Source organism: Cyprinodon tularosa, unplaced genomic scaffold (assembly GCF_016077235.1).
Source record: "Cyprinodon tularosa strain WSP-4 unplaced genomic scaffold, ASM1607723v1 ctg649, whole genome shotgun sequence".
In the NCBI taxonomy this organism is placed as follows: Eukaryota; Metazoa; Chordata; class Actinopteri; order Cyprinodontiformes; family Cyprinodontidae; genus Cyprinodon; species Cyprinodon tularosa.
In genome coordinates this window covers 179,925-192,727 of record NW_024039395.1, presented here as the reverse complement: position 1 = coordinate 192,727, position 12,803 = coordinate 179,925, and the positions used below count along the sequence as shown (strand labels likewise).

General features: G+C 36.6%; 1 protein-coding gene across 2 annotated transcripts in view; it reads left to right on the top strand.

The window, feature by feature from the left end:
- The window catches only part of map2k5 (mitogen-activated protein kinase kinase 5), a 67,837-nt gene that overhangs the window by 39,313 nt on the left and 15,721 nt on the right, over positions 1–12,803 (top strand). For both annotated transcript variants that reach the window (XM_038308834.1, XM_038308835.1), the window contains 4 exons: positions 2,250–2,276; positions 2,606–2,638; positions 8,781–8,842; positions 9,817–9,862. In XM_038308834.1, coding sequence (XP_038164762.1) covers positions 2,250–2,276; positions 2,606–2,638; positions 8,781–8,842; positions 9,817–9,862 — 168 coding nt within the window. The remainder of the gene's footprint in view (positions 1–2,249; positions 2,277–2,605; positions 2,639–8,780; positions 8,843–9,816; positions 9,863–12,803) is intronic.

Below are 12,803 nucleotides of genomic sequence, written 5' to 3'. Positions count from 1 at the left end.
TGGAAGGTTAGTTTTGGTGTCATCTGATCAGAGTTCTTCCATCCACATCTCCATTTGCCTCTGTAAGCAGGACGACTGTAAAAAGGACAATTTGTTATTGTCCTGTCGACGGTTTTTCTTGTGTGTTGTGGATCTAAGCAGCTTCTCCAAGAGTTTCCATGATTGCTTTGGCTGCTTTTCTAATTAATGCTCTCTTTGGAAAGCCCGTCTTTGTAGATTTTAAGTTGTGGCACATTATTTTCAGATGATGGTCCTCAGCAAGATGTTCAAATCTAAAGATAGTGGTTGATAATCCATCTTCTCTACAAAGTCATTCCTCATCTGCTGAGTTCGTTCCCTCATCTTCATGATGCTTTTCAGTATTGCTTTCCTCTCCAACACCCTCTAAAGCTTTATTAGCAGTATTTTTCTAGCATAAGGTTCCACATGGGTGAACTCTATACACTGAATGGTGAAGTTCTGATGCACTTGCTGTTTGTTTATCAGAGTTAATGGGGACAAAACAGATGCAGCCAACATTTCTAAGATTTTATTGAAAATCTTTTCCTAGCATTTTTTTTTTATGTCTGTATTTAAAACCAACACACAACATACATTAAAGTTTGTAGTTGTTACATGAAAAGAGTGGATAAAGTTCAAGAGGGATACTTTCATTTTCTGCAGTGTTCTTAATTTGATGGCTTGGAAAGCTGTGGATGTTGAATGATATGTTCAGGAAAGTATGATCTCCCCATTACAGTCTGTTATTCTTTTGGGTTTGTTTTTTTATCAAAACATCTTTATAAACATCCAAATCTAAATACTATTTCAATTGTTTTCAGCAATGAAAGAAAAATCTTTCATATCTTAAGGAGAGAAGCTTAAAATCAGATCACTTTTATTAAGTTAGACAGAGAGGCGGCAGAAAAATGCTCGGCGTCTGAATATTGATTTTTGAGACTTCTGGTTTCATGCTGAGCTCCCTGTGATCTATTTCCAAGAAATGAGAAAAAAAACTAAACTTGAGAATCTCTGCAGAGAAGAAAAGCTGATGTTTTCTACAGATGCATTCATCATTTACTGTCACAAATGCACACAAGTAAATATATCCTCATTCACAGCACTGTGTTCTTAGATCTGACAATATATTTCAGTTTAATTGTCATATTAGACATTGATTACACCCAGGATAAATATGCATCTATTGAATCCTTTTTTTTTATGTGGCCATACTATCCTGTAGCAGTAAAATAGGTCTTCAGTTGTGTTTTAAATAAGTTAACCTCCTTCTATCCAATTTCAAGCCCTGGAGCAGCTCACAATTCTCTTTTAGTAATTATTTCAGAACAAATTAGTTTTCTATAGTTGCTTTTAATGTGTCTGAATCAGGCAAAACTGGAGTTAAGGAGTCTCTTGGTATTTACAGAGTGCAAAAACCTGTATTTAATTGAGCGAATCAATAAATGCTCTAATGCACTGTCAAAAGAGCTGGAGAAATGAGCGGTCTGTTCAGCTGAGCCCAGGTTTCTAGCCTTGTATCATTTATTCTGAGTGATGAATGTATAAATTTAAGGTTTTTAGAAATGAAAACAAGTTGTTCTGGTGGATTCAGCCCCGCAGGGGTTTTTGAATGGGAAAACTTAATGCTTTGCTTAGCTCCACTGCAGTTTCATGCATTTTAAGTTAGAATGGTGTGTCTTTTCAAATCAAAGCCCCTTTTCTACTTCATATATTTGCAAGAACATTATACATTTTTTTTATTTTTCACAACAGCTGTGATTCTTTGTGCAAATTGTAGAAATATTCTATATCTTTTAGGACATGCTTTTTTTAAGAATATCCTCCCATTTCTATTCTCTACAAGCGACCCTTCCTACCTTTTAGTTTTCCCTCAAATATCACCACTCTACCTGTAAAACAGACTCTCAGTGTCACTGTTGTGAATCTCCTCCAAAGCAGTTTGGTATTTCTTCTACATCCCAGCACATCTAGATAACCTGGAGGGCAGGAATAAAGAAATGCTCCGAAAATTAGCATTAGTGGATATTTTACCCTCATTCCCCGCAAATGAGAGCCAGACCATTAACATTTGTGTGTTTTCATTATGTAAATGGTGTTAGTACGTACTCACAAATTGCCAACAGGGAAGCAATAATTTTCTCCTAGTGATCATAATGTTTCCAAGTGCATCGTCTTGATTATGACACACTAATTACATATTGCCTCATCTCTGCTTCTGTTTTTTTTTTTTCTTTTGTCTTGCCCTACAGATTCAGAAAAACCAAGGATCTCTAATGGTAAGTTTTATTGCTATGGAATAGGATAAAAGAAGCCAGAGGTCTCCTTCTCTGCATATAGTCTGTCACTCTTGGTTGAATCTCTCATTTAGGAAAAAAACACACAGATTGGATTTTTGCAACAAATTATTAGATTATGCCTAAACTGCTGGTATTATATTAGGTGCTATAATGGAATAATAAAAACCTTGCATTCCCTGAGCTTGGTGCATGTGATTAATCTTTTTTTTTTTTTATCACACAACTGATTTCCCTTATTGCTTGGAAATTCAATGCAGGCTAACGCTTTTTTTTTTCTCCCATCATCTCCTTCTGCCTCTCTTCGTCAGCCTCTCCAGTTACTGCAATGCATCGTTGATGAGGTGAGTCGTCGTCTTATGTGCTTCTGCATCTAAAGTCAGTCCTAATGGCCCGGAAAGCTTATATTTTGTTTCCTAATGAAGCAAACCACTCAGGCGGCTTTGCTCCCCATTCACTCAACCCTTCACCCTATGCAACAGCCTCAGGCAGCAGACGTACGCACATTACTATAGAGGCTGGTCCCGTCACGAGCGACAGACGCACAAAACACAGTTCTGGATTTTTGGGAATGCAGGAACCCAAATTACATTGATGCAGGATTATTTTTAACTTTCTCCAGTAAAGAGGTAATTGTTGCCTCACAGGCTGAAGATGCAACTTTTTTTTTTCTTTCCTAATAGATGCAACAAGAAAACGTGTTTAAGATTATAAATTATATGGAGAATTGAAACAAACTATTTTTTTTTGGCCATCAGATGCCGGTTCCCTTTTAAAGGGCGGTGCAGCTGCAGACTGCAGTGATTTATGACCCAGAATCATGTTGGGAAATGTCCAGAGGTAGAGCAGTATTTATTCATCCAGTTTCCAGACATTTTTTCCGTGCAGTTGTCCTTCCTTTTTGTTTTTTGCAGGTTTTGTAGATAAAGCGTGGCCTCTATAAATAAGCTTAAAGCTGCGCTTGAAAGTTTAGTTACCCTTCCATTAAAGACAGAAAAAAAATGAGCTGCTAGTAAAATAAATTGAAATTGACAAAAGTAATAAATAAAAAAAATGGAAATCATGATATTAATTTAATAACTAATGTTGTTGTTTTAAATTGGCACCTGTTGACAAGTATGTTGGTGCACTGTTCATGAGCAAGGCACTTTCATTTTTCTCGGACAGTTTGTTTTTTAGAATTATTTTCTAAGGCAAAACTTCTAGATCAAAATTTTATTTTGAGAAATTATCATTTAGTATTTTTGAATTATTAATTATTATATTATGATTACTTTTTCTGTTTTGTGTTATTTGAATTACTAGTGTGAATTCATTATTTTCTTTATTGTGAGGATACGTAAACTTTCAAGCATAACTGTAGCTGATAAAGTAAACTTTCGCAGTAACCTAGATAATAAACTCTGAACCCTGAGTCTAGTAAGCCAAGTTAAATTTTACACATGAAAATCTTTCGGAAACCAAAAGATTGACAATATCTTAGCCGACAGTCCTCTTTACAATATGCATCCATTGAAGTCTGGATGATACATATTTTTATAAAGTAAACACTTTATGAAATTATGCAATTTATAAAGCAGACTAACATACAGGATAAACTCAATTGAACAGGTTTGTTCCCTGATTTATTGCCATGCTGCGGTGCTCATGAATACTGTATGTAAGCAAACCCTGCATTTCATCATAACCAGCAATAACGTTTTCTTTTTTTTTTTTTCCTGAGCTTTTTGCTGACATTCCCTAATAGCCAAAACGCTCCTCCAGCAGCCACCCAGTGCCCCCATCACCAGCCATATTGCACATTAAACATACAGTGTCACTTGTCCTTAACTGCCTATGGATTGGCCTTAATTAATAATTAAATGCTTTTGGTTGTAATGGATTGACCTGGGCTGAACTGTTCATTAGTCAGCTAGACGTAGCGATCATTCAAACTATTTTTCCCGTGCCCTTTGCTGTCTCCATGTGAGGGGAGAGAAAACACAGTGTTGTCCCTGCTGGAGCAGCAGAGCCTTACTGTCCCTGCTAATTTGGTGGCTTCAAGGAAGACACAATAGGATAAGCTTTGTCTGGAAAGATTGAAATCGCTTTGAGAGAATTTGTATCCTGGCTAATTAACTATTTAGCTAAAGTACATTGGTAATTATTTGGGGCAATAGCAGTGTGTGGTTACCAGCACAGCCTACTTGGCTTATTTGTGCATTTCATATTAGGTTAAAATCTCATACAGTTATTTGTTTTAGGCAAAATATTTCTCTTCCGTTAATGGTTGAAATATTTATAAAAATATTTGGACAACTATAAAATACCAGCTTAGTTATGAGAACTAAAGTAAACTAGACTTAGTGAAGTAAATGTTTGGGACATCGTCCTTACAATCATACTTCCTCTGGTTTTATCTCTTTGCTTGCATGTGAAAAAATTGCAGTATGGCTTGTTTTCCCTACAAACCCTTGAAATGTCAGTTCCTCGCATCAGAACAGACAGCATTTAAACATGCTGCGCCTTTCTCTTGGAATAATCTACAAAATGATCTAAACTTCACTGATATTATTACATCGGGAGAAGTTAAAACGATTGTAAAGGAATGGGAAACTAATACTATTTGTCAGTGTGACTGCTTCTAGTCTTTACGTATTACTGTACATTAAAAAATATATATTTTTTATTCCTTTGTGTATGATTCTGACTTTTATTATTGTCGCTATGTTGTCGCTGCCCTCTGGGCCGGGTCACTGTTGAAAAAGAGATTTTATGTTCATTTCAGTCATCGATCTAAACATAGATGACAAAAATTGTATTTATTTATTTTTTTATTTTTTTATTTTTACCTAGTTATATAAAGGAAATAAAATAAATCCTTCTGTTGTTACTCCAATCAGTACATGTTGCAGTATGTGCTGGTTTTCCCCCTTTGCAGCTTTAGAGCTAAATGTGAAAATTCTTGCAAGCAATTATGGCCTTATTCACCTTCAACTGAAGGTTTGATGGACTTTTGCAGTTAATTGGACCAGATTTGATCTTTACATCATTGTGTTGTTGTTGTGTTTTGTGTATTTTTTTCATCCAATTAATTAATTGCATTTTTACATATTTGATGTATTTTATGACACTTATCTGCACAACTTCTTATATTCTTCTATTATAACTTCTGTATTAACCTTTATGACACACTGAGAATGGCTCTCGTTTAGGACCACGTGTATGTTTAATTGACCTTAATTTAGCTTCTCTTCATTTAGACGGTTTTAGTGTATCCGTGAGAACCAGGCTCGCATTGTTGAGCCAAGGTCTTAAATTGGAAGTTCTCCGCAGTTGTTCCCGCCATCTGTCCACTGTCCTCGCTCATTAATGTGCCTCCTCTCCTCTGTTTGTTGAATAGCAAGTGGCTTTCACTGATAAAGAACTCCCACTTTATTTTCAAGCCTGTAATTACTGATCTAATTTTGCCTAATAATTGCTTCATGGCAATGACATGTATATTTACTCGTAGCCCTCGTAGCATGTGCGCTGTCTTACAGTGGAGCAAATTGACAACCAGAGGAATAATTTAAACAGACCAGTCACTTTCATCAGCCTGCTTGTCTTTTGTACCTTCGCCTGCTGCCACATCAAAGCTGCAGCAGTGCTGCACTCAGCTGGAAACGTGAATACATGCATAATGTGTTTGTTTCTGCAAAAAAATAAAAAATAAATAAGGTGCATTAAAGGTGCATGCAGATACAGGAGCACGGATTGAATCTACGCAAAGGATGATCTCACTTTCCTGTTCAACCCTCTTCACACAGTCTGGATCTAATTTTGATCGTGTTTCCAGACTGGAATGTCTGTTTGGGTTTCATATAGTGAGGCTTGTAGTGTGCAGTGCTCAAGGGCATTTGTTTGTGGGTGCAGGTTTGTGTGCTCGCTATGATGCATTGTTCATCCAAGCGGCGACACGGCTGTGAAGTGTAGTGAGATTAGGGGGAACCCATTCCTTTGTTAATTTAAATGGGTTCATGCATCATGCTTTGCGGGAGGCTGCCGATCAGAGCATTAAGGAATGGCGAACACAGCCCAGAGGTGTTTTTACAGGCACAGCAGGGTTTCTCTATTCAAGGGGTCTACTTTACGGCATTTGAATAAACGCCTGGTTGTGGATCCTGGCATTAACATTGTCTGCATGTTTAAGTCATTTGTACTTTTTTCTGTTGACCTCGTATATTACAGCCTACTAATCCACCTACTAACTAGCTTAAATTCTTCTGACCTGATAAAGCTTCGATGCTTTTGTGTTAGGAGGAAGTGTTTCCTTAACTTCTCTATCCCTATATAAAATAACTGAGGTTGTTTATTGAAGCCTGATTGGTTTTAATATATCTTTCTACTGAAAGCATAAAACAAGAACTGAAGCAGAATAAATGCAACAAGATGAATTTACAGTATGATGTAAAGCTTGGAGAGGCAATCTGGCACAGATGATTAAGCTTCACAGGTCAGAGAGCCAACATCGTGCTTTCTCCTTTCCTTTTAATTTTATTTTAATCCAGACACTTTGGAAATAGTTGTAGCAAACTAATCAGTAACCTGATCTTATATCCAACTTTGAAATTAAGTCAAATAGATTTTTATACATTTAGAATTTTCACATTGTGCACGGTTGTTTTTCGGTGAAAAAAACAACAACAGGATAATCAGGAACATTTTGAAACGTGTTTGACAAAGGAGGGCAACCTGTAAAAAAAAAAAAAAAAAAGGTTTATCCCTATGGAAACAAAGGGTTGCAATGTTTTAAAGGGCTTAATATTTGAGAAAAAAATCCTACATCAAATTCTGTCCTTTAGAGATGTAGCCTTGATTTAAATGACCTGCAGAGATTCACAGCAGCTTTTGTCAGGCTGGTTCCTTTATCCAGTTTCATTTCCCTCCATCCTTTAGCAGTTGGTTATATTTTAAACCTTACAGCCTCCTTAAATTCTCTCTGATTAGCTCCCTTTTTCTCTTTGTCGTTAAACTGTAATAATATTGTAATTTTGAATCACTAAAAAAGTAAGTTTGTGATTAAAATAAAAAAAACTACACGGTCCTATTTCTGAAAATGCTAAATTCTTAATATTGCTACTAGATGTGTCTGAAGTCTGATACCAGAGTCCAAAGAGTCCAGCATTTTTAGGGTACAGGAGCTAAAATCTGAGTTTAATTTAATCAATATTCTCTAAGGACACATATTCTGTGGTGATATGCTGTATTGGTAATAAAATAAAGACACACTGTGAGCTTTAGCTCTTTATTCTATATTTTTACACTATTATTCTTTCTTTTGTGATTTAATTTTAAGTGACAGGCATCAGAAAATAGCAATAAATAACTGTTAATATTCATATAAACAAAAGTATGTATTTATATAAATACTTAAACATGTTCCCACCTCATCTAACTAATGATCTATTTTTCAAACTCATGCTAACATGAGGAAACAGAGGTTTTAAAAAAGCCTATCTAGGTCTATTTGCTTGTATTCATTTCATCCCAAACAATAAATCTATTTAACAAAATACATTTCTATAAGTTTTAACAAACACACGCAGAACAAACCTGTCAGGGCATGTGCACTGGCCTCCCACCTGCAACAACACTATTTCTCTATTTATTCTGGAGTTCATTCACAAATGAAACAAATTAATATATATATATATATATATATATATATATATATATATATATATATATATATATATATATATATATATATATATATATAATATAAAAATAATCTAATTGAATAAGAAATACTTTTCCAAACCAATGTTCTTTTTAACATTAAACTTATAAACCCACTACCTGCAGTCACAATATTTACTGCTTAATGTTTTCATTCTTGACCTTCAAATATAAGAGGAGGTTCACCAGATATAATTGATTGATTGAATGATTGCCTTATTCAACAGACTCATGGCCCATGAAGAGATGATACACAACAACACATAAATAAAAAAATGATTATAATAATGATAAATAATTATGAATAGTGCAAACTTGTGTACAAAAAAAGAAACTGACATAAATATTAATTGTGTGTCATTGTTTAAAACAAGATTGTTGGTAACAAATTATTTTACTCACATAAGAATAGCATATTTTATTAATATATTGCTCAAGTAAAGTATGGGACAGTAAAAGTATATTTCTGTCAAAATGTTAATCTAGTGAATGTACCTGACTAAATGTAAATAGTTATTACCCACCTCTGTCCACAGCGCTTCTTTCTTTAGGTTTTCTTTTAATGTTAGCTGAATGGAGGCAGTGTTTTCAGGTGTGCCTCTATGTAAGGTTGTGAATGAACCTGTCAGAGGCTCACAAAACATTTCAGCTGGGGTTTCCTTATTTTTTTTGTAGTCATAGTTATTTGTCAGTAAAAATCAGATTTTTAAAAAGGGTAAGTTAAAAAAAAATATTGTCGTTAATTCAAATATTTTTTTAATCTGAATAATTTTTTTCTTTTCACAGGACCCTCCGGTACTTCCTGTTGGACAGTTCAGTGAAAAGTTTGTTAACTTCATCACTCAGTGGTGAGTCAGCGGCAGCTGGTGCCAAAGTTTTCATGTGTTTGAGAGATACCTTTATATTTTTTTTATTATTTAGAACACTTTTGATTGGTTTTAATGATTTAATCACATAGGATCATTTGTGTATCCTTTGAGCAACATAAAAGCTGTCCATGTCTGGCTCCAGCGTGTTGGACTGAACAGTTCAAACCACCGCAGGCTGTATTTGTCCAGCATGAGCCCAAAGATCCTAAATGAATCAAGTGTTTTTTTTCTTCTATATAATACCATTAAAGTGCATGTTCCTGTGTGTGTTGACGTATTGTGTCGTCGTAGGTTTCAGAGATGCTGGCTATAAATTCAAAAGCTGTCCTTTTGACAGAGCCTCTCTAATGCAGGAGGACAAATCTCTTGTTTACCCAGTTTGCCTCTGATTCATTAGCCACTTGTAACCTTTACAGGAAGACAAACATTTACATGCACTCCCAAACCACACGCATGCTCTGTGTACGAGTGTGTGTGCTCAGCGCTCACCAGCAGACCACGGCAGCTGCTGTTTGTCCCCCGTGGCGGCTTGCTCAAACAGGACACCTCTCTGCACAGGTGCTCCGTCCTGCCTTGCTGCAGCGTTTGTACTTTGCTGTCTGACTATTCTTAGACGGTCACGGCCCTTTCATTATGATACATAAAGCATTTTCACGATTAACTGCACACAGTCCCCCGTGTCGGTCGTTCTGACGGACCGCGGTAAACAAAATATGGAGGACACGCACACAAATGCTCTAATTATGTGGAATAAATTACCTGTGTTGTACAGCTATTCAGGCTTACTTTTTTCAGCTTCTGTGGCATAATCGAATTTTAGAAAAACTTCTTTCATAGATGAATTTATTAATCAAAAGTATGCATATATTAAAAGAACAAAAACATCTGTTTTCCGCTTAGAAATATGGCAATTGAAGACCACAAACTCTCTGCTTCTATCTCTCTTTTCTTAGTATGCGGAAGAACCCCAAGGAGAGACCTGCACCCAATAACCTCCTGGTAAGTTAACCAGAGCGTGCTCTTAAATGACCTTTTGAGGATGTAATGTAATGTCGGTTTTCTGCTAATAAATTACTTTAATGTTCATTCATTCTGATAAACATTCAAATAGTTTTACTATATATTACTATATAAACCATATATTTATATAATAGTCTTTAGGAAAACAGTTGTGCTTCTAATGGACTGAGGCATTTTGGGTCAAGGACCCTCCATCTTGGTAATGCTGTGTGGAGAAAGCTGGAATTAGCTTTTTGCCAACGTAAAGCGGGTCGACAGAAAACTGTTGGACCCTCTGTATTTAATTCAGTTTATTCGGTTTTACTAGTGAACCACGTCTAGATTCACAAGATTTAATCACTTTCGGTTTTGGATTCAAGACCTCAGAAAATTTCACTATGAAGTAAAGTAATTGTTAAAAATTTTTAGTAATCTTACCCTGATATTTGTCTGTTTGATATAAGGACAGTATGTCTTTAAACTACAGCAATGTTGATATGTGTAGAAAGGAGGGACATCTGTTCCTATCGGTTCCTATCACCCAAAATTTGAGTGATCATGTTTTAGGTTAATCACTTTATGTTCGTTTAGTCATCGATCTAAACATAGATTACAAAAATTTATTTTTAATTTATTTTTTTCAAGACCTATTTTGTAATTTAAATCTTATAAACATCCTATATCCTACTCTTTTAAACATTATAAAACCAACTTTAAACAAACATATATATATATATATATGTGTGTGTGTGTGTGTGTGTGTGTGTGTGTGTGTGTGTGTGTGTGTGTGTGTGTGTGTGTGAGATTTTATATGTGATTAAATTTTGCAAAAAAAGAAAACAAGCAAAACATACCAACTAAAAATAACTTATATCCTGTCTAATATGCCTTTATACCTATAACCAATGAAAGTTAAGTAGAACAAGTACAAAGATTTACAAAGTACATGTAATATTAAAACATGTTTATTAATGCAAAAACAGAAAAAATATATATACGAGTGTCGTTCAATAAGTAATGCCCCTAACCCACTTCCAGATGTTTGATCGAGCCGAAATTTTGCATTTGACGTTATTTAAATCTGCGTAGATTTAAATAACAGCTACAGCTCTGAACCATTTGTGGTTACTTACTTACAGATGTGTGAACTGAGTAAAGTCTGAAATGGAGTTGAGTGTCGAGCAGTGAACCGGTTTTCTATTGGAAAGGACTCACACCACGGGAGACTTTAGATGAAATTAAAGTAACTTATGGTGATAAAGCCCGTTATATGACCTTGCAAAAGGTTTTACAAGGTTATATTATGGGACATTATCAATATAAGTTACTTTCATTTGATTAAAAGTCTCCCGTTGTGTCCGCCTTTTCAAATGCAAAAAACTCAGACTTGACTCAGTTTTAACACCAAGAAATCAGAAACCACAATTAGTTCAGAGCTGTAATTTGCTATTTAATCTATAGAGATTTAAAATACTTCACATGCAAAATTTCAGCTGGATCAAACATCTGTAAGTGGGCCAGGGGCATTACTTATTGAACACCCCTTGTGTGTATATATATATATATATATATATATATACCGTATTTTCACGACTATAAGGCGCACTTTAACGTCTTTTTTTTCCCTCAAAATGTGCGGTGCGCCCTATGGTGCGGTGCGCCTTATGTGTGTTGTAACTGCGACTTTTGAGACCACCTCATTGAGGAGATGATGAAAGAGTGGCTGAATGTAAGGAGACCAGGTGTTTTTTTCCACTCATCACCATCGCTGTTAATATGTAACTCCATGCGTGCCCATCTCACAGCTGATGTGAAAAACATGGGGAAACAAATTAACGCTGTGCTCGCTGTTCAACCGCTGGACATCGGTGTGAACCGGACCCAGCAGGTGCAGCAGAAGCAGCGAGTTTACATGCAAAGTCAATGGTTGACGCGCGTATAGGTGCAGCAAAAGGTCCCGCAGCGCGTTTTGAGCTGCAGGTGCAGCGCGTCGGGAGCGCGCCGCCAACGCGCTGCTGCTGCTCGAGATGGAAAAATTGAAGTTTTGCTGCTGGACGCGCCGCATCAACCAATCAGAGAAGCTGATCTGGGAGCTGACAGCGAGACAGACACAGCGCTCTGATGACATATGATATTAACGCAAATGAAACGGGCTGGGGAGATGATGAAAGGCAGGTGTATGTGAGGAGACCAGGTGCTTTTTTTCACGCATCACCATCGCTGCGTGCCCATCTCACAGCCGATGTGAAAAAAAAAGATGAATCAAATGAACGCTGTGCTCGCCGTTATCCCGGGGGTCTGACAAAGGAACTTCAACCGCTCGACATCAGTGTGAAAGCGGCCGTTCACAGTAAGGCTGTGAGCGGCGTGGGAGCGATGGGTGACAGACTGAGAGCACAGTTTCAGGATAAATGGAAGGCAGCGCCGGGCAAGTTACGCCACCGTTTGCGGATGGATTGTAGATGCTTGGACTAACGTGTCTGCTGGCTCTGTTCTTCAAGCTTTCGCAAAAGCCGGCATTATTTCTGAGGAGCCGCGCTGCACGGAAAGTGACTGACAGCGAAGAATGGGAAATTGGCATGTCTGATTTAGCGCAGCTGTTTAATTCAGAAACAGAGGATGATGACTTTGATGGGTTTGATTAATACTTTGTAATAAATACATGAATAAAGCACAAACATACTCAGTTTTGCTCCCGCTCTATTTTTCTACCTGAAAACTTAATTCAACAGCAGCCTCTGAGCGCGTCTCCTCCTCTTCAGCGCGGTGGCTGGCAGGTGTTTTTTCATCTAAATAATCTAAATCTTGCAGCTATATTTGCTGTGATCAGTGGGAATAAAGTAGTTTTAATATGTTTTTAAGTGAGAAAGGCCACCTGAAAACTTAATAATTGCAGTCAGTTCATCCAGATTATCTATTTCTGTCGGAGGCGCTCAGACCC